Raw genomic sequence first — 25,000 nt, forward strand, 5'->3', positions numbered from 1 at the left:
GCCCGTGGCCCGTGGCCCGTGGCCCGTGGCCCATTAGCCGTATCTAAGTACATTTTGTCGTTTATACTATTAAATCGAATTGTAATTATGATGTATTTTGACCTGAAAGCTATAGGAAGGTCAGAACATGTCTGTGTTGTGTTCTTGAGGGCTAAGATCTCTCTCTCTCTCTCTCTCTCTCTCTCTCTCTCTCTCTCTCTCTCTCTCTCTCTCTCTCTCTCTCTCTCTCTCTCTCTCTCTCTCTCTCTCTCTCTCTCTCTCTAAAAGCCATAGGACTATCCCGCTCTCCTGCGCGTAGTGGAAGTCTTGAAAGGCGGAGGTGGGCGGAAGTGGGTGGGTGTGGGCGGATATGGGTAGAGGTGGGCGGATGTGGGTGGTGTAAATATATAGAAGAGAGATATGGGTTAAGATGAGGACGATAATAGATGGAGATAAGAAGTGGGTTGTGTGGTACTGATGATTGATGTTGGCTCAGAGCAACCTTTATGCAGCATTTCTCACCCAGCATGTCTCACATGGCGTCTCTCACCCAGCATGTCTCACCAGGCGTCTCTCACCCAGCATGCCTCACCAGACGTTTCTCACCCAGCATGCCTCACCAGGCGTCTCTCACCCAGCATGCCTCACCAGGCGTCTCTCACCCAGCATGTCTCACCAGGCGTCTCTCACCCAGCATGCCTCACCAGGCGTCTCTCACCCAGCATGCCTCACCAGGGGTTTCTCACCCAGCATGCCTCACCAGGCGTCTCTCACCCAGCATGCCTCACATGGCGTCTCTCACCCAGCATGCCTCACCAGGCGTCTCTCACCCAGCATGTCTCACCCCAGGTACGGAGACCACCTCCGCCATGGGACCAGTCTCCGCCCTAGAGAGGAACGCCCACATATTGCCTCCGTAATATATTGGTCGTCTCTTTTTCTCGATCGTCGGAGGTGGTTTCGAGGGGGCAGAAGAGGCCGGAGCTAAGGACAATGTCGTTGTGGCCTTAATCCATGAAAACGGTTCCCCATCTTGGGGGGTATATTGTTATAGTAAGCCCACCCAATATTTAGGAGGCTATTCCCTTATTGAGCATGGAGGAGGGGGGGGAGGCGAGAGCTTTGGGTTGAACGTTTGTGTTGAAAAAAAAGGATAAGAAGAATAGGGTAGAATCCGCATTTTCATCCAAATTTTCTATCTTCGCTTTTTCCCTTTGCAGGTCGGCGTTCAATCCCCCAATCGTTCATAAGTGGTTAGTTACCATTCCTTTTCCCCGTTCCATCAAAAATCCTTATCCTGACCCCCTTTCCAAGTGCTATATAGTCGTAATGACTTGGAGCTTTCTCCTGATAGTTCACTCCCTCTGTACCTTTCTGCATATGTAACTTTCTTTTCTTGCATAACATTTTCGTGTAAGTTTGACGAGTGAAGCGGAAATATCAAATGCAGGACTGGTTCCTTGTCAGGTTGAGAAGATCTCTGTGTCATCTACACGCCAGAGGGCCAATAACTGGAAGTTTAAATTTAAATTTTGCCCCAAGGGGTGAGTTTATTGGGCAGCGCCACTCATCTTAGGGCTGGAAGATTGTTAGTGTGAGAACAACTGCACTTACTGATGCTGTAGTTTCACCCTCGTGGCACTCTTTTTCAGTGCCACTAGATTAGTGTAGTTAGGAGGGGAGGAAGAGGGGGGGGGGGGTAGGAGGAAGGGGGACATGGACAGTATAATACCTAAAATAGGAATATATTTTTAGTTAGGAATATCAGAGTTCAATAATTGGATAGTTAATACCAACTGAAATCAAATTCTCAAGATATATCTTTGAGAAGGCGACGTATAAAGCGCGCGTTCGAGCCCACCGCCCTGCTCCAAAAACGTTTCTCACAGACTGGATATTATTGAACAGAAACAGGAAGACGAGGGAAGGGTTGTGTTGTAATAACACTAGAGCCTAATTGTAACCAACACCAGGCTACCAGGGGGGGCCTGGTGGCCTGGTGGATAGCGCGCAGGGCTCGTAATTCTGTGGCGCGGGTTCGATTCCCGCACCAGGCAGAAACAAATGGGCAAAGTTTCTTTCACCCTGAATGCCCCTGTTACCTAGCAGTAAAAAGGTACCTGGGAGTTAATCAGCTGTCACGGACTGCTTCCTGGGATGTGTGCGTGTGTGATGTGTGGTGAAAAAAAAAGTAGTTAGTAAACAGTTGATTGACAGTTGAGAGACGGGCTGAAAGAGCAAAGCTCAACCCCCACAAGCACAACAAGGTGAATACAACTAGGTGAATACAAGCCAAATATATAATGACTGGAAAGTGAAACAAACCCATAAGGTTGTTAACTGTTGTTTGCAACGATATTTAGAGACCAGAAGTTATTAATAACCCCATTCAGGACAGCTTAATTAAGGTAATTAAGTAATTACCTTAATTACTTGAGGTAATTAGGGCAAATGGAGGAATATGTGATTCGTTGCTTGGGAAGATTCGTCATTTCTCAAGACAGTATACAGGTGGTAAGTCAGTAGGGAGAAACGGCTGCTCACTCAACACTTTAACAATTACAACAACTGGACCAGGGACTGAAACTCAACCCTGGCAAGCACAGCTAGGTAAGTGATATTAGGCAAGACCACATATATAGATAGAAAGAGGCTAATACGGACACGCCAACATGGGGTACACACAGACGTGACACACACACAGACATACACACACACACACACACACACACACACACACACACACACACACACACACACACACACACACACACAGTTGAGAGGCGGGACCAAAGAGTCAGAGCTCAACCCCCGCAAGCACAGGTGAGTACACACACACACACACACACACACACACACACACACACACACACACACACACACACACACACACACACACACACACACACACACACACACACACACACACACACACACACACACACACACACACACACACACACACACACACACACACACACACACACACACACACACACACAAACAGACACACACAGACACACGCACACACACACACACACACACTTCCACATAACAGCCCACCTGCCAATTGATAGGGAACGAGTGGTGGTGGTGGTTACGTCCTTTCAAACTTTGTAATTAAGTTTGTCCTGAAGATTTATGCATATAGCAATAACCGAGGCTTGAGAGCAAGAAGGGCACAAGAGTCTCGGAATGCAAATGGAAAAGGATTTCTATTGGACGACGGCCGCCAGCCACGCCATTGGCTGGACGAGGCAGCAATTAAGAAGATCGTGCATAATTACCATACGACGAATAACAATTAAAATAATAATATTATTGTCGTTAATAAAATCAATAAATTAAAATGGTCGTAACACAGACTTGACAACCGTCTCTGGTAACGTCACACTGGGAATACTTGACAGTGGTCTCTGGTAACGTCACTCTAGGAATACTTGACAGTGGTCTCTGGTAACGTCACGCTGAGAACACTTGACAGCGGTCTCTGGTAACGTCACTCTGGGAATACTTGACAGCGGTCTCCGGTAACGTCACGCTGGGAACACTTGACAGCGGTCTCTGGTAACGTCACTCTGGGAACACTTGACAGTGGTCTCTGGTAACGTCACTCTGGGAATACTTGACAGCGGTCTCTGGTAACGTCACTCTGGGAATACTTGACAGCGGTCTCTGGTAACGTCACTCTGGGAATACTTGACAGCGGTCTCTGGTAACGTCACACTGGGAATACTTGACAGCGGTCTCTGGTAACGCCACTCGGCGACACTGATTTCAGGCGGTCAAAAATGTTGACAGATGCGGGCAAGGGGGCGTTTTAATTGTCATTCCTCAACTCCTTCCCTCTCCCTTACCCCCTTCCCCTCTCTTCCATCCCCCCCTCCCTCCCCCCCCCCCATGTAGCAGAGGCAGCCGCTTGCATACCATAAGGGGCTTGAAGTGCAATTATGGTTGAAACTAGGGAGGGGGGGGAGGGAGGTGGAGCAGCCGTTATGCTGGAGGTGGAAGGTGGAAGAGAGAGAGTCTAATATTGTCAACCCTGCCAAATTATATATATATATATATATATATATATATATATATATATATATATATATATATATATATATATATATATATATATATATATATATATATATGCAACAATGATCACAAAAACACTGATCCAAGTATGCAGAATAACCACATATGAAAAATAGAAAATGCTTAACGCGTTTTCGGCTAATTCGCCTTCATCAGAGCAAAGTAGAATCTCGATTCTACTTTGCTCTGATGAAGGCGAATTAGCCGAAAACGCGTTAAGCATTTTCTATTTTTCATATGTGGTTATTCTGCATATATATATATATATATATATATATATATATATATATATATATATATATATATATATATATATATATATATATATATATATATATGTTTATGGTAGTACGGCCCTGATGCGTCTCCATCCATTGTTTTCCGTTTTATTCGTTTATTATGCACCCCATGATGGTACACCATGATGGTACACCATGATGGTACACCATGATGGTACACCATGATGGTACTATATGATGGTACACCATGATGGTACACCCACGCTGGTACACCCACGATGGTACACCCACGATGGTACACCATGATGGTACACCCACGCTGGTACACCCACGCTGGTACACCCACGATGGTACACCCACGCTGGTACACCCACGCTGGTACACCCATGCTGGTACACCCACGCTGGTACACCCACGCTGGTACACCCACGATGGTACACCCACGCTGGTACACCCACGATGGTACACCCACGATGGTACACCCACGATGGTACACCCACCATGGTACAATGTTTAGGTTAGGTTACCCCAAATGTGGGGTCAGTATTTCTACAGAGGCTCAGCACACCTCTCAGTGTATGATATTCTTGAACAGAGAAAGCTGAGCGCTGAGGAGGGGAAAGACAAGGGTCTGTGTGACATGATCACGACATACACAATTGTTGGGATTATTGACGAAGCGGACAGGAACTAAATACTTTATATGAACAATAACAAGACGAGAGAGCATGGTTGTAAATTAGAAACCAAGATAAGCAATAGGGACGTAAGGAGATATTATGTAAGATAAACGAGAGAAATGAGATGGAAGAGATAGTTAAGGATAGTTACGTAGAGTCTGAAGAGTTGTTATAAGGAGCAAGATGACACTGGCAGCACCGCTCCTGTGCCAGGTTATCTTGAGGTTATCTTGAGATGATTTCGGGGCTTTTAGTGTCCCCGCGGTCCGGTCCTCGACCAGGCCTCCACCCCCAGGAAGCAGCCCGTGACAGCTGACTAACACCCAGGTACCTATTTTAAAGCTAGGTAACAGGGGCATAGGGTGAAAGAAACTCTGCCCATTGTTTCTCGCCGGCGCCTGGGATCGAACCCAGGACCACAGGATCACAAGTCCAGCGTGCTGTTCGCTCGGCCGACCGGCTCCCAGGTAAGTCCACTATGGGCTCACCATAGCCGGTGCTACTACTGGCAGACCTGAGAGGCGTCTCCTTGACCCTTAGGCACCGGTGCTTGACCTCTGGCGCAAGTGGCTACATTCTCGACTCGTAGTCGGGAATCCCGGAGTCGATCTCCAGGCAGGTACAGAAATGGCTGGGTACGTTTCCTCGCACCTAATGCCATCTGTTCACCTGACAGTAAATAGGTACCCGGGAGTAAGTCAGCTGCCATATAGGGATATAGGGTTGCATCCTGGGCAAGGATCAGGAGAAAGTGCTAAGCCAGTATAGCTATGTAAGCCACCGGGAATCGAACTCCGACCTTTTAAGAAGCGAGATTGCAGGTATACCGACCAGTCCAAGTGGTTATATGGAATGACATATTAATTAAAGTGTTGACCAGACCACACACCTAGAAAGTGAAGGGACGACGACGTTTCGGTCCGTCCTGGAAAATTGTCAATCGACTTGAGAATGGTCCAGGACGGACCGAAACGTCGTCGTCCCTTCACTTTCATATTAATTAAAACTTATGGTCAATAGCTAGCCTTCGTTATTGCTTGATAACGAAGCAAACTATCATACCTGGTCACATATATAATCCAAGGAGCAACGCTGCCTCATTGCCAAGTCTTCCTGCGAGTCAACGGAATTGGATTCCATAACAAACCCCTGACTTTAACCCCAGTAGGTCAAGTCGAAACCACTCCGATGTTCGGGTTTGGCAACATCGCAATGATTCGCACGTACGTCAGCCAATTAACGTCAGGGTGCTTGCGCTCTCGCCCAATCAGCATTCATCGTTGGTCGAGGGCCGTGTACACAGCGGCCATTACTGCCAACGTGCATCGTTTGGCCTCTGTTGACGATCAATTGCCTTTGCTAATTGTATTCCTTCCGATTATCTGTGTTATATCCATTATCTTCAATTCAGTTATATCCATTATCTTCAATTCAGTTATATCCATTATCTTCAATTCATTTACATCCATTATCTTCAATTCATTTATATCCATTATCTTCAATTCAGTTATATCCATTATCTACAATTCAGTTATATCCATTATCTTCAATTCAGTTATATCCATTATCTTCAATTCATTTATATCCATTATCTTCAATTCATTTATATCCATTATCTTCAATTCAGTCTTACCTAAATAAATTTATTTAATTTTATTTAGATGACTAGATGTTGATAACTATAGACATTGCATATTTCGATCTGCCTAAGTTAGGTTGGGTTAAGTGTGGCTAAGTTAGGTTAGATATTGGGCCGTAACTCCAAGGGTATTATAGCCACTTGAAATAAACTAACCAATTAGCAAGTATGCTGTAATCCTTGCAGCATACCTCAAGACAAGCCTGAGTGTATATATATACACACAGAAGTGCAGTATACCCCATCGATATATATATATATATATATATATATATATATATATATATATATATATATATATATATATATATATATATATATATATAATGCAACATATTTCCAAACAGAAATTGATGTATATTTAAAAAAAGATAAAAAAATAAAAGATACAGATTTTAAAGCAATGTATTTTGAACACTGTACATATTTCTGAATGACACAAATTGACTTCCATCCACAATTACTGTAGGATGTAACTACAGTAGTCTTAGATTTAGATTCATTAATTGCAGTCACTAAGTTTACAAAAACTTAGTGGGTGTAAGGCGTGCTAATGTGTGGGGGATGTAGAGCTTGGGAGACTGTGCTAAACTTACCCCGACCTTACTGCTATACACACGACCATACACACGACCATACACACCACCATACACACAACTATACACACGACCATACACACCACCATACACACCACCATACACACCACCATACACACAACCATACACACGACCATACACACCACCATACACACCACCATACACACCACCATACACACGACCATACACCTCGATCCTGCAGGCACAAATAGTAAATAAATAATACTTATATATATATATATATATATATATATATATATATATATATATATATATATATATATATATACACACACACACACACACATCTACCATGAATGAAAATTCTTACATCATATCAACAGGAGCAAAACATCTCATCAGTGGAGATTTACCAACAACAGTAGGTTTTGGGTAGCATAGAAATTTGTGAGATTTGAGAAATGGTCAAATTTGGCACAATTCTTTATTTTATTTTAGCAATGTGTACCTGTACGCTGAACTTGTTTATTCATGAACAACAAATCAATAAATAAAACTGCACATTTACATCGTGAAAAGTCAAGTTTTAAAAAAGATATTCTATAATTGCTCGGTCTAAGGTTTTGATGTAGCAGAGAAGAATTCTAGACCCTGGGGGGGGTCTAGGATTCTAACCCTGGGCGTCTAGAATACTAGCCCTTAGTGTCTAAAATACTAGCCCTTAGTGCCTAGGATATTAACACATCCTAGGACCTAGGATACTAGGATGTCCTGGGGCCTAGGGGGTAAAAGAATGAGCGCTCGTGAGCACGTTAAGTCAGGCACTCTCAAAATACCACTCAACTAAGCTACTCAAACTCAAGTCACATCAATCATCCTCAAATTAAATGATACAAATAAGTTATACCACCATGGCACTTAGGTATATATATATATATATATATATATATATATATATATATATATATATATATATATATATATATATATATATATATTGTTCACAGTTTCAAAAGGTTGTTTATTGTTGTTTCAAAGTGATTTCATCAAAGTATAACTCACATGATAATAAGCTTTTACATAATTATACAACTATACAAAATATCCGAAGCCAAAATAAACGGCACGAAAATTTCCTAAATATATTCTCGACCACTGAAAACTACCAACTACTGTAACAAGTTCACTTTAAATGACACTTATAGATTTAAAACTAATAAGTTCATTTTCACAATATTTCTGTTCCAAGTTTTGTTTAACAAAATATTGATAGATACATGTTTTTATTTTTTTCACTTGAAAATAGTGATAAGTTGAGCGTCAGTAGTTGAAGCTTTCACAAAGTTAGCGTAGCACAAACAACTAATATTACAGAAAATATTTCACTGGGCGCCATATTGACGGCCATTTCCCTGACTATAATATATCACAGATTAATCACAGACCTCACCACGTGTCAGTTTGTGGCTAACGATGTTTAACTGAAAAAATGAAATGTTTGTAGAGGTCATGTAGCCTCTATACTTGTTTCAGGGGTAGCCCTACAACACAATACGGTATTCTGCACACGGGTTTCCAATTCAAGGCCTCAAATACCCGGCCAGTTTGGAAACATAGGAAAGATCTCATGGGCGCCATTAGCTGAGAGATGTAAACATTGGGAGGACCTGCCAGTGAGGGAACCATACATTCATAGTAATCCTTCCTGTATCCTAGTGACAGTATCTGTCTAGTAGATTTTGTGTACGAGTCCTCTCGGTTGGATAAAGCCATGGATTTGTTTGAAATATTGGATCCTGTAAAACACACCGTTTTGCACTCAATGGTTCAGGACAGGATGTTACGTAGGAGGAGTTATCTGGAACGCTACAGAATGTCTGACTGGTTGGTCGATGGTATAACTCCAAGACTACATAGCAGGAACATTAGGCTCACAACATTATAGGAGCGTGACATCCAAGAAGGGCATAGGATTCCTCAGTCCAGATAGTCGAGGGCATAACCCAGGTTTTTCCGTTGGAGGAACAAGTGGATCTCCCAGAAGGGGGGACGCTGGCGGTCGTTGGGTCTCCAGCATGCGGTCATCATGTCATACATCTCGCGGGGGCAGAGGGGAGGCTGCGGTAACACCATCATGCCAGAGCCGTCGCCGTGGTAGCAGTGAGAGATGTTCTCCAGCACGCCGTCGTCACTCAGCTCGTCGTAGGGCTGCTGACGGGCCATCGTCAGGATCTCCCACAGCGTCACTCCGAACGCCCACACGTCACTCTTGGTAGAGAACCGGCCCTGGAGGATAGACTCCCATGCCATCCATCTGATGGGCAGCATCGCATGGTCTTCACTCAGATGGTAATAGTCTCTGTGGTATTTTGCTTGGCTCATTCCCAAGTCCGATACTTTAATATGAAGACTTCGACCCACGAGACAGTTTCGGATAGCCAGATCTCGGTGAACCACATTTAGTTTTTCCAAGTGCTTCATTCCAGAGGCCACCTGAGAAGCTATGTACACCAGAGCACCATAACTTAGAAGAGGGCTGTCGCTGCTGTCTTTGAAAACTGCTCTTTGTGCTATCGTGGAGTTCTCAGGGCCGTGTCTTTGCAGGAACTCATAGAGGTCCCCATATTCGAGGTACTCTTGCAGTATACACAGAGGCTCAGAGCGGGTGGTCATACCAACCAGCCGTGCAATGTTTGGGTCGTCAATGCAACTAAGCACATGAGCTTCTTGTATGAAACCTTCCTTAACTTCGTTGTCAACTCTAGTATCGAGAGTCTTTAGAACTAACGTTTGCGATCCGTCTCTAGAAGTGTTTTTGACCTCACAGAGTTGGACTGTGCCAAAAGCGCCCTCACTAATCGTCTCCAAGACACGTAGGTTGTGCCTTCCGACTTCAGGGATTGACTGAGCATTTCTCAGCTCGGAGGCATCAGTCACGGCATATATGACACTTCCTGTAGCACCCTGAATGTTGACAGTTTGACACACTTGAGAGGCTGTGAAATAGTGTTGTGTTGGAGGCGGTGGTATTGGCGGCGTCGGAGACGAGAGGTTAGCGTGTTCTTGACCTATGACCTTTGCCAGCGGTGGCCGCGTTAGAGGAACAGGCGGAGCCGGGGAACGGACGTCGGAAAACGGCGGGGGAGGCGTCACATTCATGCCAGGCACAGCATAGTCCACCGAATCGTCGGTGTCCAGAGGCAAAGGACACTTGAACGGCGTGTCCGATGTGGCCATAGCGGGACCTAGAGTGTGGTAGCCGGGGTTATGTAATGGTCCCTTGTAAGGCTCTTGGTACACCGACCCACCTTCCTCTTCCATCGCCACGTGCCCGTAGAGATTTCCCTTCGCCCGAGAGTAGCCATTCGACAACTGTGAGAGGTTCATATTGATGTGTAGATCTTTCATCTTCATGGAGACCTTCCTGGTATCGACACCGTTCTCCTTGGAGGGTGAAGACTTGCTGGTCTTCTTAACGAGCCTCATGCGGTAGTAGAGGACGCAAAGGGCCACTGGGACGACCCCAAACACCACGCCGAGAGTCACCAGTCCCCCCACCAGGAAGCCCGAAGATGTAGTGTGGGCAGGAACCACAGGAACAGCCTTCTCGCTAGCTTCCGTTGAAGCCAAGGGCGGGGCTTCCTCTGTCATATTACACCGACACGGTTCTGGAGAGGGGAGAAAACGCTCAGAGTCAGTTCCATTGACACATAATGCTATATGAACATAAATCAATCCTATTTTAAATTCTGGCTGTACTTAAGAACACCAAGAAATTATATACAATAGAGCCATGACCTACCTCAAATCAGTAATCAGAGAAACAGTACATTTACTGAATTGAACCATAACTTTTAACTTCCTTTGACAATACCAATAGTAACTGTATTATTATAACTGGCAGATAGTATCCAGCTTCGGTCATAAATGCCGTAGCAGCATCAGCGGCAGATGCTGTAGCAGCATCAGTAACCCTTAAAGACTGACCTGAGTCGAAGGCGACCTCGGAGATGAGGATCCACCTGAGGGAGAAGAAGAGCTGCAGCTTGACGAACTTGGCGGCGGCATTGTGGAGTCTGATGGTGACGTTGCGGGCGTGCTCGAAGATCCGGTCCACCACGTACTCGAACTCAACAGCTGACTGCTCGTGGTAGTGTTCCCCGCCCACGCTGAACAGCACCCTCGCCCTCGAGAACACCTGCCACACACAGAGAACTGGGTGAAGAACACCTGCCACACACAGAGAACTGGGTGAAGAACACCTGCCACACACAGAACTGGGTGAAGAACACCTGCCACACACAGACAACTGGGTGAAGAACACCTGCCAGACACAGAGAGAACTGGGTGAAGAACACCTGCCACACACAGACAGCTGGGTGAAGAACACCTGCCACACACAGAACTGGGTGAAGAACACCTGCCACACACAGACAACTGGGTGAAGAACACCTGCCAGACACAGAGAGAACTGGGTGAAGAACACCTGCCACACACAGAGAACTGGGTGAAGAACACCTGCCAGACACACAGAACTGGGTGAAGAACACCTGCCACACACAGAGAACTGGGTGAAGAACACCTGCCACACACAGAGAACTGGGTGAAGAACACCTGCCAGACACACAGACAACTGGGTGAAGAACACCTGCCAGACACAGACAACTGGGTGAAGAACACCTGCCAGACACAGACAACTGGGTGAAGAACACCTGCCACACACAGAGAACTGGGTGAAGAACACCTATCACTGGCAGCTCAAGGCAGTAATCTCCCCCTCTCACAACCTTGAGAGACCACCTGGCTCTTCAGATAAGATAGCGGCTGCCTGAAGGAACATGACTGCTACAAGTCTAATTGTGCTTTAAACACCATTTTGATTATCATCGTGTCCCTGTTAATTATTAACCCAATTTGACTGCTTTCCACAACCTCAGTTATGTAAAGAAAAGTATATATATATATATATATATATATATATATATATATATATATATATATATATATATAACATTGAAAGAAAAATACTGAGGCATTCCCATGGGATCGAATCTATGTACCTGGCCTCGCCACCCTAACCTCCCTTACTATTTACCACATCTCTCCATCTCACCCCCCCCCCCGCCCTCTCCTATCGCATCACACCGTAAAACCATCCATAAGTTGTTAAGCTCCATTAATTATCTCGTTAATCGCCTATATACTATACTACCCTCCAGCCCTTGTCGTCTCACTCAGTAGAACATCAAAGAAAATTGCACTGGACGATAACGAGCGCCGTAAAGCTGTCCAGAGCGAGACAATACTTGGCTTTGCTGGACACCTCCGTACACGGAGGTGGGAAATGAAATATACTAAAAGCATTTGTTCTAATGATTCGATACATTTGGCTCTAATGATCGAGCCTGAAGTTAATTTGACTATTGGGTTTCAGTAGAAAGTGTTTGGGGGTATAGTTGGATCCACGTCAGCATCGCTATGGGCCTCCATCAGAGCTCCCTCTAACTTCATCCTGGCCAGGAGAAGTTCATCTTTCAGGTCCCAACATGTGTGCTTGCGGCATGTGTTGAGTGTAGATGTGGTTAACAGAGTCACCTGGGTTAATGTAGTGGTGAGCTAGGTGTTCTTAATGTAGATGTGGCAAGAGGAAACCTGAGTTATAGCCTGGTTGACCAGTCCAGCAACCAGGAGGCCTGGTCGACGACCGGGCCGCGGGGACGCTAAGCCCCGGAAACACCTCAAGGTAACCTCAAGGAGTTGCCTTAGTGCAGATGTCATAGGCAGGGGGACCCATCAAGGTGTCTTATTGGTGGTTGGTGAAGGGCTTTACATCTCCACCAAGGACACCTAGATAAACAAGGAAGGACGCCATCTTACCTGGGTGTACTCGGTGAACATGTAAACAAAGGACCTACCTGGGTGTCCTTGGTGAAGAAGTTGTTGGCGTAGATGTGAACAGCGGAGAAGTTCCTGACGGAGTCGAACTCGAAGGTGATCTCAACGGGCTGGGCCTGGCGGGAGTCGTTCTTCCAGCCCACCCACTCGTACCCTGCGCCAAGGGAAAGAGCACACATGATGGGTTATAAGCAACTTAGACTTTCTTTTCTTTCTTTCAATCGAGAGAACTTTCAACATCGTTCTCTCGATTGACCACTCCGTCAAAAATGCAACTGTTTGTGAACAAACCCAAGAAACCCAACTAACCTACAGGGGTCGATGCATACAAAACGTCAGAATCACGGTGCTTTACTGTGTACTAATACGTCGTATTGTGAGCGTAAGATCGCATTAAGACCAACAAGCTAAGGTTAAGCAGTCTCACGTCTTACAATTTAAATATAAATCAATATAAATATGTAAAGCGATGGAGGCAAAGAATTTATATAGCATGTTACTGTGGTACATATAAATGATTTTTTATATAATTGCGAATGTATGGATTATATGGCTGACGATAGTCGAAAAAGTAAATAAAATATTCGTACGAAATATTGTCTTTTCCTCCGGACAAGATACATAAACACACATATATATTTAATATATATATATATATAATATATATATATATATATATATATATATATATATATATATATATATATATATATATATATATATATATATATATATATCCTTGCATTTACCATGCGAGTCATAGGAAAATATATAGAAATAGTGTGTGTGTGTGTGTGAATTTATTATTTGTATCTTCAGAATCGAGCTATTAGCTCTTGGACGCCGTCTTTCCAATCAATCTATTTTCTTCTATTATATTTCTCTAACACACACGCACACACACACATCCCCAGGAAGCAGTCCGTAGCAGCTCTCTAACACCCAGATACCTATTTACTGCTAGGTGAACACGGGCACTAGATTGAAAGAAACTGCCCATTTGTTTCCGCCTCCGCCGGGGATCGAACCCAGGTCCTTATACCTACGACCCCAGAGCGCTGTCCACTCAGCCATCGGGCCCCTGTGTGTGTGTGTGTGTGTGTGTGTGTGTGTGTGTGTGTGTGTGTGTGTATGTACTCACTAGTTGTTCATGCGGGGGTTGAGCTCTGGCTCTTTGGTCCCGTCTCTCAACTGTCAATCAACTGGTGTACAGGTTCCTGAGCCGTGTGTGTATGTGCATATATGTGTTCCGGAGCCGTGTGTGAGATGCCCCAGGAAAGAGGGTCTGCCCACCCCACGGGCACACATACCCCGCCTCACTATCTCTCACCATTAATCACTACACGGAATGTACATTTACGTGAAACCCCGCGCCATCAACCCCTCGTTACCCCTGGCGGCCCAACACGACGCTACAGACTCCCTTAGAAGTTAATAAACTCTGTAAACATTCTAAACTGCCATGAGGACATGGGGTGAATCACAGTCTTAATGGGACTGCTGTTCCTATACAGAAATGTTAAGGAATCATTATTTTAGTTTGTTCATTTATTTTTGGATCCCGTACCCATCCCGTGGGCGGTGGTGGATCCCATACCCATCCCGTGGGCGGTGGTGGACCCCATACCCATCCCGTGGGCGGTGGTGGACCCCATACCCATCCCGTGGGCGGTGTTGGATCCCATACCTATCCCTTGGGCGATGGTGGACCCCATACCCATCCTGTGGGCGGTGTTGAACCCCATACCCATCCCGTGGGCGGTGTTGGATCCCATACCTATCCCGTTTGCGATGGTGGACCCCATACCCATCCTGTGGGCGGTGATGGATCCCATACCCATCCTGTGGGCGGTGTTGGATCCCATACCCATCCTGTGGGCGGTGTTGGATCCCATACCCATCCCGTGGGCGGTGGTGGACCCCATACCCATCCCGTGGGCGGTGTGGGACCCCATACCCATCCCGTGGGTGGTGGTGGACCCCATACCCATCCCGTGGGCGGTGTTGGACCCCATACCCATCCCGTGGGTGGTGTTGGACCCCATACCCATCCCGTGGGCGGTGTTGGACCCCATACCCATCCCGTGGGCGGTGTTGGACCCCATACCCATCCCGTGGGTGGTGTTGAACCCCATACTCATCTCGTGGGTGGTAGTGGAAAAGAATATATATACACATACTGGGTTCAGGAACTGAACACCCCGACGCGTTCATTTAGCTAAAGCAAGTAACAATTTAATATTAACATCAATATAGTCTTTTATATCAATGTTTTGAGTGATTTAATGTGTGTTAGATTTATCGATTGGCTTAGATTAAAACTTATATAGTAGCCTCGTCCACGAACACAACTATATAACTTGGGCTGGACGGTAGAGCGACGGTCTCACTTTATGCAGGTCGGTGTTCAATCCCCGACCATCCAAGTGGTTGGGCACCATTCCTTTCCCTCCCGTCCCATCCCAAATCCTTATCCTGACCCCCTTCCCAGTGCTATATAGTCGTAATGGCTTGGTGCTTGTCCCTGATAGTTCCCTTCCCTTGCCTTGTCTTAAGTTTTCAACGTAAAAACGCAATTGCGTTAAAACGTTCTTTGTTACGTTGTGGTTACCAGTGACGCTAAGACTATGACTCTCACTAAGCGAGTGTCTCTATATCCGGTTTGCGTCAATCTCATTTCTCCTAAACGTTGTATTTTTGGATGGCTTAAGAGTGGTTGGGAAATTCTTAGATGTTGAGACTGTTGCAACGCTGACATGTGCAACACTGTGAGACTATGTTCACTTTTGTGACATTGATAACTCTGAAGTACGATTGGTACTACTGCTACCTGTAGGGGAGAGAGAGAGAGAGAGAGAGAGCGCGAAAGGTGGAAGAGAGTGAGAGTAAGAGTGACTGTGTGTGTGTGTGTGTGTGTGTAATAGAGAGAGAGAGAGAGAAAGAGAGAGAGAGAGAGAGAGAGAGAGAGAGAGAGAGAGAGAGAGAGAGAGAGAGAGAGAGAGAGAGAGAGAGAGAGCGAAAGGTGGAAGAGAGTGAGAGTAAGAGTGACTGTGTGTGTGTGTGTGTGTAATAGAAAGAGAAGGATAGAAGGAGAGAGAGAGAGAGAGAGCGCGCGAAAGGTGGAAGAGAGTGAGAGTAAGAGTGACTGTGTGTGTGTGTGTGTGTAATAGAAAGAGAAGGATAGAAGGAGAGAGAGAGAGAGAGAGAGAGAAAGCAAGGAAGAAAATAGAAAGAAACTTCCATAGACCAGAAAATAAACTTCACAGGAGAGAAAGAGAGAGAACCATTCTGAATCCAGATCACGTAGGAGGAAAAGTCTCAGACTTCCGCTACACTTCTTCAAGAAAGCTCCCTGAAAGGGAACACGCCCAAAAGAGCTTTTATTTCCTAAAAAAAGAGAAGCTAGGAGGCTGGGAGGCACGTACCCCAGGGAGAGGGAAGGGGGCAGAGGCGGGCCCGGGACAGATAATAATGGAACACTCTCCGCCTCTGACTCGCGGGGGTGAAAGGAGCGACGCTGAGAATATTCAGATTCAGTCTCCTAAAAAGATGTCAACATTTGCTTCACTTATAAAGTTTAAGCCCCGAGCGAGACGGCAACAGTAGAGAGGAAAATAGTATAGATTTTACAATAACAAGAAAAGCAAAAACAACAACAATAATAATAATAATGAAAACAGTTGATGTTGTTGTTGTTATAGATTCAGCTACTCGGAACAAGTTCCAAGTAGCACGGGCTATGGTGAGCCCGTAAAAACAGTTGATGATTAGCTCACAGAGGCGCCACTATATATATTTGAGTCAAGAAACTTGATAAGAAAATCACTGATATGCAAGCCATCAATTGCTATATTAGGAGTGGAAATTGATGACAGTCTGACTTTTATAAGATGTGGCAAAAGAAGTTGTAGCCAAATGCGCAAGAAAACTACCTCCTACCGGGGGAGCCGGTCGGCCGAGCGGACAGCACACTGTACTTGTGATCCTGTGGTCCTGGGTTCGATCCCAGGCGCCGGCGAGAAACAATGGGCAGAGTTTCTTTCACCCTATGCCCCTGTTACCTAGCAGTAAATAGGTACCTGGGTGTTAGTCAGCTGTCACGGGCTGCTTCCTGGGGGTGGAGGCCTGGTCGAGGACCGGGCCGCGGGAACACTAAAAAGCCCCGAAATCATCTCAAGATAACCTCAACGGAGGCTTGTGCATCACCTAAGAGAAGTACTTAGTACAGCACTTTGGCCACTCCTAAATTGGATCTGTAATGTAGTACTCTTCACTAATTTGAAATTCATGTCCACAGTCTTATCTAAAGTTGTCGGACAAAATTCAAGATGGCGTCGCATCTAGTGAGAGGGAAAGTTAGGTAGGGGCCTGACAGCTAAGTGGACAGCGCTTCGGATTCATAGTCCTGAGGTTTCGGGTTCGATCCCCGGTGGAGGCGGAAACAAATGGCCAGAGTTTCGTTTCACCCTGATGCCCCTGTTTCCTAGCAGTAAAATAGGTACCTGGGAGTTAGACAGCTGCTACGGGCTGCTTCCTATTGGTGTGCAACAAAAAGGAGGATTAGTCGAGGACCGGGCCACGGGGACACTAAGCCCCAAAATCACCTCAAGCTAACCTCAAGAATAGGCACATAATGGGTTCAGGAAATGAACCCCATAGTTCGTTTAACTAAGCAAGCGACAATCTTGTGACCCAAGTTACTCAATTGCTAACCAGTCAATTCCATGTTCCCAACACACAAAGAGAGCAATTCCGTTGCCTTTACCGCCCGAAATACGCCAAGTTATGTAGCGTATTTTGCGTATATATATACTGACATTCTAACATATTGATATATAAAAATACTCCATAATATTCCCTCACAATACAGAACCCCCACTTTGATACAGAGAACTGTACCTGTAACGTGCAGGACTTGGTTGTTAATTACAAAACTAACTTTCCAAGTGACATGGGGAAAAATATATTATTATTAATATTATTATCTGTAATTATAATAAAAATAATAATAATTTAAAGCCAGAATGACGTTACCTTTATATACATATATTAAATAATACCTGGTGCTTTCGTTTCATTGACTTAAATACCACCAACATACAGTACCACCATCATACAGTACCACCAACATACAGTACCACCATCATACAGTACCACCATCATACAGTACCACCAACATACAGTACCACCAACATACAGTACCACCAACATACAGTACCACCAACATACAGTACCACCAACATACAGTACCACCAACATACAATACCACCAACATACAGTACCACCAACATACAGTACCACCAACATACAGTACCACCAACATACAGTACCACCAACATACAGTACCACCATCATACAGTACCACCAACATACAGTACCACCAACATACAGTACCACCAACATACAGTACCATCAATATACAATACCAACATACAGTACCACCAACATACAGTACCACCAACATACAGTACCACCATCATACAGTACCACCAACATACAGTACCACCATCATACAGTACCACCAACATACAGTACCACCAACATACAGTACCACCAACATACAGTACCACCAACATACAGTACCACCAACATACAGTACCACCAACATACAGTACCACCAACATACAGTACCACCAACATACAGTACCACCAACATACAGTACCACCAACATACAGTACCACCAACATACAATACCACCAACATACAGTACCACCAACATACAGTACCACCAACATACAGTACCACCAACATACAATACCACCAACATACAGTACCACCAACATACAGTACCACCAACATACAGTACCATCAATATACAATACCAACATACAGTACCACCAACATACAGTACCATCAATATACAGTACCACCAACATACAGTACCACCAACATACAATACCACCAACATACAATACCACCAACATACAATACCAACATACAGTACCACCAACATACAGTACCATCAATATACAGTACCACCAACATACAGTACCACCAACATACAGTACCACCAACATACAGTACCACCTCCTTACAGTGACTAATACACACCTACATACACAATACCTATCAGCTGTGAAGGAAGATTAATGTGTATAGTAATAACGTTGTTAACACAACATAGACAACAGTGAGTCTATCTCCCTCCATCTTGATTGGTGGTGAGCCTCTCTCTCTCTCTCTCTCTCTCTCTCTCTCTCTCTCTCTCTCTCTCTCTCTCTCTCTCTCTCTCTCTCTCTCTCTCTCTCTCTCTCTCTCTCTCTCTCTCTCTCTCTCTCTCTCTCTCTCTCTCTCTCTCTCTCTCTCTCTCTCTCTCTCTCTGTCTCTCTCTCTCTCTCTCTCTCTCTCTCTCTCTCTCTCTCTCTCTCTCTCTCTCTCTCTCTCTCTCTCTCTCTCTCTCTCTGTCTCTCTCTCTCTCTCTCTCTCTCTCTCTCTCTCTCTCTCTCTCTCTCTCTCTCTCTCTCTCTCTCTCTCTCTCTCTCTCTCTCTCTCTCTCTCTCTGTCTCTCTCTCTCTCTTTCTTTCTCTCTCTCTCTCTCTCTCTCTCTCTCTCTCTCTCTCTCTCTCTCTCTCTCTCTCTCTCTCTCTCTCTCTCTCTCTCTCTCTCTCTCTCTCACTCTCTCTCTCTCTGGGAGATGAAGTGATGTTTGAGTCTCTCTCTCTCTCTCTCTCTCTCTCTCTCTCTCTCTCTCTCTCTCTCTCTCTCTCTCTCTCTCTCGTCGAGTCTGTTCTCTCAATTTGTCACTCCGTAAAAAATCGTAACTGTTTTGCATAACCAGAAACTCCTAAACCCAAGCAACCCACCTAACCTTTCGAAGCCATTACATCCAAAACACCAACATTACGGTGCTATAGTTTTGTACTGTTACGGATCGGTCGATTACGTAAGAAATGTGACGTTTTAGCGAAGAGAACGACTCTGAGTCAGTGATTAGTGTCTTCTGGCTTACCTGTAGACGATTTAAATAGTCCTCCTATCGCATCCTCGTCTGGGGCTAACCCTCATAGTGATCAATGAGACTGTGTTTGTGACCCGCACGGCCACGGGGTCATCACACAACCCGTTCTCGCACTTTCTTATTGTCAATATTGACTTATTAAATACGTGCATATGTGACATACTAATTTATTGTGAATATTTTAGTTTACCTTGAAAAGCTTCATAGAAAACACCGACCTTACCTAACCTTCTTAGTATGTTAAGATAAGCATCTTATTTCTTCGAAATTACAATTATTACTTAACCTATTATAAGTATAGGTAACCTATTATAGGTATAGGTTAAGTAATAATTGTAATTACGAAGCAATAAGATGCTTATCTTAACATACTAAGAAGGTTAGGTAAGGTCGGTGTTTTCTATGAAGCTTTTCAAAGTAAACTAAAATATTCACAATAAATTAGTATGTCACATATGCACGTATTTAATAAGTCAATATTGACTGTACGAAAGTGCGAGAACGGGTTGCATCACAGCCAAGTTGATCCAATCACTTCAACAGAAAGTTATCCAGTTCTCTCCTGACAGGTTATACCGTTGTGGAGGTGTTGTGGAGGAGGTGGTCAGGTATAACAACTCTACTTGGTTGTTATACCTGACAAGTATAACAAGTATACCGTTGTTATAGTTGCTGTGAGGAGGTGGAAGAGTTGTGAGCCTCTAATGTTGTCTATGTCAACCCGTCTTCACCTTGGATTTATTTATCAACTTTCCACCACGTCTCTCTCTCTCTCTCTCTGTCTGTCTGTCTGTCTGTCTGTCTGTCTGTCTGTCTGTCTGTCTGTCTCTCTCTCTCTCTCTCTCTCTCTCTCTCTCTCTCTCTCTCTCTCTCTCTCTCTCTCTCTCTCTCTCTCTCTCTCTCTCTCTGTCTCTCTCTCTCTCTCTCTCTCTCTCTCTCTGCACTTGGGCTGGACGGTAGAGCAACGGTCCTGCTTCATACAGGTCGGCGTTCAATCCCCGACCGTCCATTAAGTGGTTGGGCACCATTCCTTCCCCCCCCCCATCCCAAATCCTTATCCTGACCCCTTCCAAGTGCTATATAGTCTAATAGCTTGGCGCTTTACCCCTGATAATTCCCTCTTTCCAGCATGTTGCATCAGTCGTTGCACAGGTTGACGATTGCACTTTGCAATATCTTCAAGTTGTATATCATTGGATATCGTTCACCTCTCCGTTGCAAGGAGTACAGTTTAAGTAGTTTCAGGCGGGTCTGGGGCCGGATTCATGAAAGCAGTTACGCAAGCACTTACGAACGTGTACATCTTTCCTCAATCTTTGACGGCTTTGGTTACATTTATTAAACAGTTTACAAGCATGAAAACTTCCCATTCAACTGTTGTTATTGTTATAAACAGCCTCCTGGTGCTTCGGAGCTCATTAACTGTTTAATAATTGGAAATAAAGCCGCCAAAGATTGAGAAAAGATGTACTGGTTCGTAAGTGCTTTCGTGAATCTGGCCACTGGTAACTGTGTGTCACTGATTCATCGTCGCGTGCAGTCTCTGTATCGCTCAGTCTGTGGCGCCTGAGCCTGGGAAGATCGAACCCAGGACCACAGGATCACAAGCCCAGCGTGCTGTCCGCTCGGCCGACCGGCTCCCTTTCCGGATTTCCATACGGAAATATTTGAATGATTTATCTTCCTCTGAGCGTCATATGATTTTCTGCTGCATTATTGATTGGGTTGATATCGATTTGCATTTTTGATTGGGTTGATATCTATTTGCATTTTTGATTGGGTTGATATCTATTTGCATTTTTGATTGGGTTGATATCTATTTGCATTTTTGATTGGGTTGATATCTATTTGTATTTTTGATTGGGTTGATATCTATTTGTATTTTTGATTGGGTTGATATCTATTTGCATTTTTGATTGGGTTGATATCTATTTGCATTTTTGATTGGGTTGATATCTATTTGCATTTTTGATTGGGTTGATATCGATTTGTATTTATTCAGTGTCTTCCATCGTTGTAATGTACATAATTATTGCAGTACAATCTGCAAATGATGACAAGAAGTGAGGGTTATGGTTCCATGTCCAAGAACCTATGTCCAATGTTCTATGTCCAATGTTCTATGTCCAATGTTCTATGTCCAATGGGGAGCCGGTCGGCCGAGCGGACAGCACGCTGGACTTGTGATCCTGGGTTCGATCCCAGGCGCCGGCGAGAAACAATGGGCAGAGTTTCTTTCACCCTATGCCCCTGTTACCTAGCAGTAAAATAGGTACCTGGGTGTTACTCAGCTGTCACGGGCTGCTTCCTGGGGGTGGAGGCCTGGTCGAGGACCGGGCCGCGGGGACACTAAAGCCCCGAAATCATCTCAAGATAACCTCAAGATATGTCTACTTTGTCGGGGCTGAGGACCCTGCCTTGTGGGACACCAGCCTCTCCTCTCGCCAGCTCTCACAACGTCACAAAAATGATGTACTAAATTACTCGAACTTAACCGAGGACCACGAACAGAAAACGGGACCGTCTGTTAATTTTGTGAGCCGTTGTGATTTATACATTATAGTTTAGCCGTTGTTTTTATTATACGCAATATTACAACTTGTTTATTGGAGAGGATAGAGGATAATGGGATAGAGAGGATAGGGGGATAGAGAGGATAGGGGGATAGAGAGGATAGGGAGGATAGGGGATAGAGAGGATAGGGGGATAGAGAGGATAGGGGGATAGAGAGGATAGGGGATAGAGAGGATGGGGGATAGAGAGGATAGGGGATAGAGAGGATAGGGGGATAGAGAGGATAGGGGATAGAGAGGATAGGGGGATAGAGAGGATAGGGAGGATAGGGGATAGAGAGGATGGGGGATAGAGAGGATAGGGGATAGAGAGGATGGGGGATAGAGAGGATAGGGGATAGAGAGGATAGGGGGATAGAGAGGATAGGGGATAGAGAGGATAGGGGGATAGAGAGGATAGGGAGGATAGGGGATAGAGAGGATGGGGGATAGAGAGGATAGGGGATAGAGAGGATAGGGGATAGAGAGGATAGGGGATAGAGAGGATAGGGAGATAGAGAGGATAGGGAGATAGAGAGGATAGGGGATAGAGAGGATAGGGGAAAATAGAGAGGATTGGGGGATAGAGAGGAAATATTACACACAGAAATCACAATAGCGTGAGGTATCAAATGATAATCAAATGCTAGATTAAGGCAGCGTCTGGGATGCTCTCGGACGTAGGTTCGAATCCTCGTCACGGCTCTTGTGGATTAGTTCATTTGTATATATATTGTCCATTATAGACAATTCTGTTTTTGTCTGTCTCTCTCTCTCTTTCAGTGTTTTTGTCTGTCTCTCTCTCTTTTTCAGTGTTTTTATCTGTCTCTCTCTCTTTTTCAGTGTTTTTATCTGTCTCTCTCTCTTTTTCAGTGTTTTTATCTGTCTCTCTCTCTTTCAGTGCCTCCATTTGGCTGTGTTTTTTTTTTCTTTCAAATTTCCTTCTCCTTCGCTTAGACTGTTAATAGTTTCTGTGACATCAACCATTGTTGCTGTTCCCACAGTTAACTGAGGTTGTTTGACATCACTTCTCGTTATTTATAATCGGTTTGGCATCATTTTCCGTTATTTACAATCTGTTTGGCATCATTTTCCCTTATTTACAATCTGTTTGACATCATTTTCCCTTATTTACAATCTGTTTGACATCATTTTCCGTTTTTTACGATCTGTTTGACATCATTTTCCCTTATTTACAATCTGTTTGACATCATTTTCCGTTATTTACGATCTGTTTGACATCATTTTCCCTTATTTACAATCTGTTTCACATCATTTTCCGTTTTTTACGATCTGTTTCACATCATTTTCCCTGATTTACGATCTGTTATTCGGGGGATATGTTATATCTTATGCCTCCATTTTGCCATTTCACCCAAGACGAAGAAAGATAGCAAGATATCAAGAAGGCGGGAAAGGGCCAGATAGCAAGAAGGAGTCTGTCTAACTTTGTGTTTGTCTTCAAGAGCACTTTCTTGTAGGTCCGGATTGTTTAGAGACTTTCTCCACAACACTTTCAAGACAGTCAGTGAGTTTCGCTGTGAGTGACAGGCCGAGATAGTGAGTGGCTGAGATAGTGAGTGGCTGAGATAGTGAGTGGCTGAGATAGTGAGTGGCTGAGTTAGTGAGTGGCTGAGTTAGTGAGTGGCTGAGATAGTGAGTGGCTGAGATAGTGAGTGGCTGAGATAGTGAGTGGCTGAGTTAGTGAGTGGCTGAGTTAGTGAGTGGCTGAGATAGTGAGTGGCTGAGATAGTGAGTGGCTGAGATAGTGAGTGGCTGAGATAGTGAGTGGCTGAGATAGTGAGTGGTTGAGTTAGTGAGTGGCTGAGATAGTGAGTGGCTGAGATAGTGAGTGGCTGAGATAGTGAGTGGCTGAGTTAGTGAGTGGCTGAGTTAGTGAGTGCCTGAGATAGTGAGTGACTGAGTTAGTGAGTGGCCGAGGTAGTGAGTGGCTGAGATAGTGAGTGGCTGAGATAGTGAGTGGCTGAGATAGTGAGTGGCTGAGTTAGTGAGTGCCTGAGATAGTGAGTGGCTGAGTTAGTGAGTGGCCGAGATAGTGAGTGGCTGAGATAGTGAGTGGCTGAGATAGTGAGTGGCTGAGTTAGTGAGTGGCTGAAATAGTGACTAATATAGTGAATGACTGATATAGTGAATGACTGATATAGTGAATGGCTGGTATAGTGAGTGACTGATATAGTGAGTGGCTGAGTTAGTGAGTGGCTGAGTTAGTGAGTGGCTGAGTTAGTGACTGATATAGTGAGTGGCTGAGTTAGTGAGTGGCTGAGTTAGTGAGTGACTGATATAGTGAGTGGCTGAGATAGTGAGTGGCTGAGTTAGTGAGTGGCAAATATGGTGCTAATCCACTAAATATGGTGCCAAATCCACCAAATATGGTGCCAAATCCACCAAATATG

General features: G+C 44.7%; 1 protein-coding gene across 2 annotated transcripts in view; it reads right to left on the reverse strand.

The window, feature by feature from the left end:
- Nucleotides 1-7,012: 7,012 nt before the first annotated feature.
- The window catches only part of LOC123767034 (discoidin domain-containing receptor 2), a 33,095-nt gene continuing 15,107 nt past the window's right edge, over nt 7,013-25,000 (reverse strand). For both annotated transcript variants that reach the window (XM_069307503.1, XM_069307504.1), the window contains 3 exons: nt 13,096-13,229; nt 11,168-11,378; nt 7,013-10,848 (listed from right to left, as the gene is read on the reverse strand). In XM_069307503.1, coding sequence (XP_069163604.1) covers nt 9,158-10,848; nt 11,168-11,378; nt 13,096-13,229 — 2,036 coding nt within the window. In that variant the 3' untranslated portion in view covers nt 7,013-9,157. The remainder of the gene's footprint in view (nt 10,849-11,167; nt 11,379-13,095; nt 13,230-25,000) is intronic.

The sequence above is a fragment of the Procambarus clarkii genome, chromosome 60, assembly GCF_040958095.1.
Source record: "Procambarus clarkii isolate CNS0578487 chromosome 60, FALCON_Pclarkii_2.0, whole genome shotgun sequence".
Classification (NCBI taxonomy): Eukaryota; Metazoa; Arthropoda; class Malacostraca; order Decapoda; family Cambaridae; genus Procambarus; species Procambarus clarkii.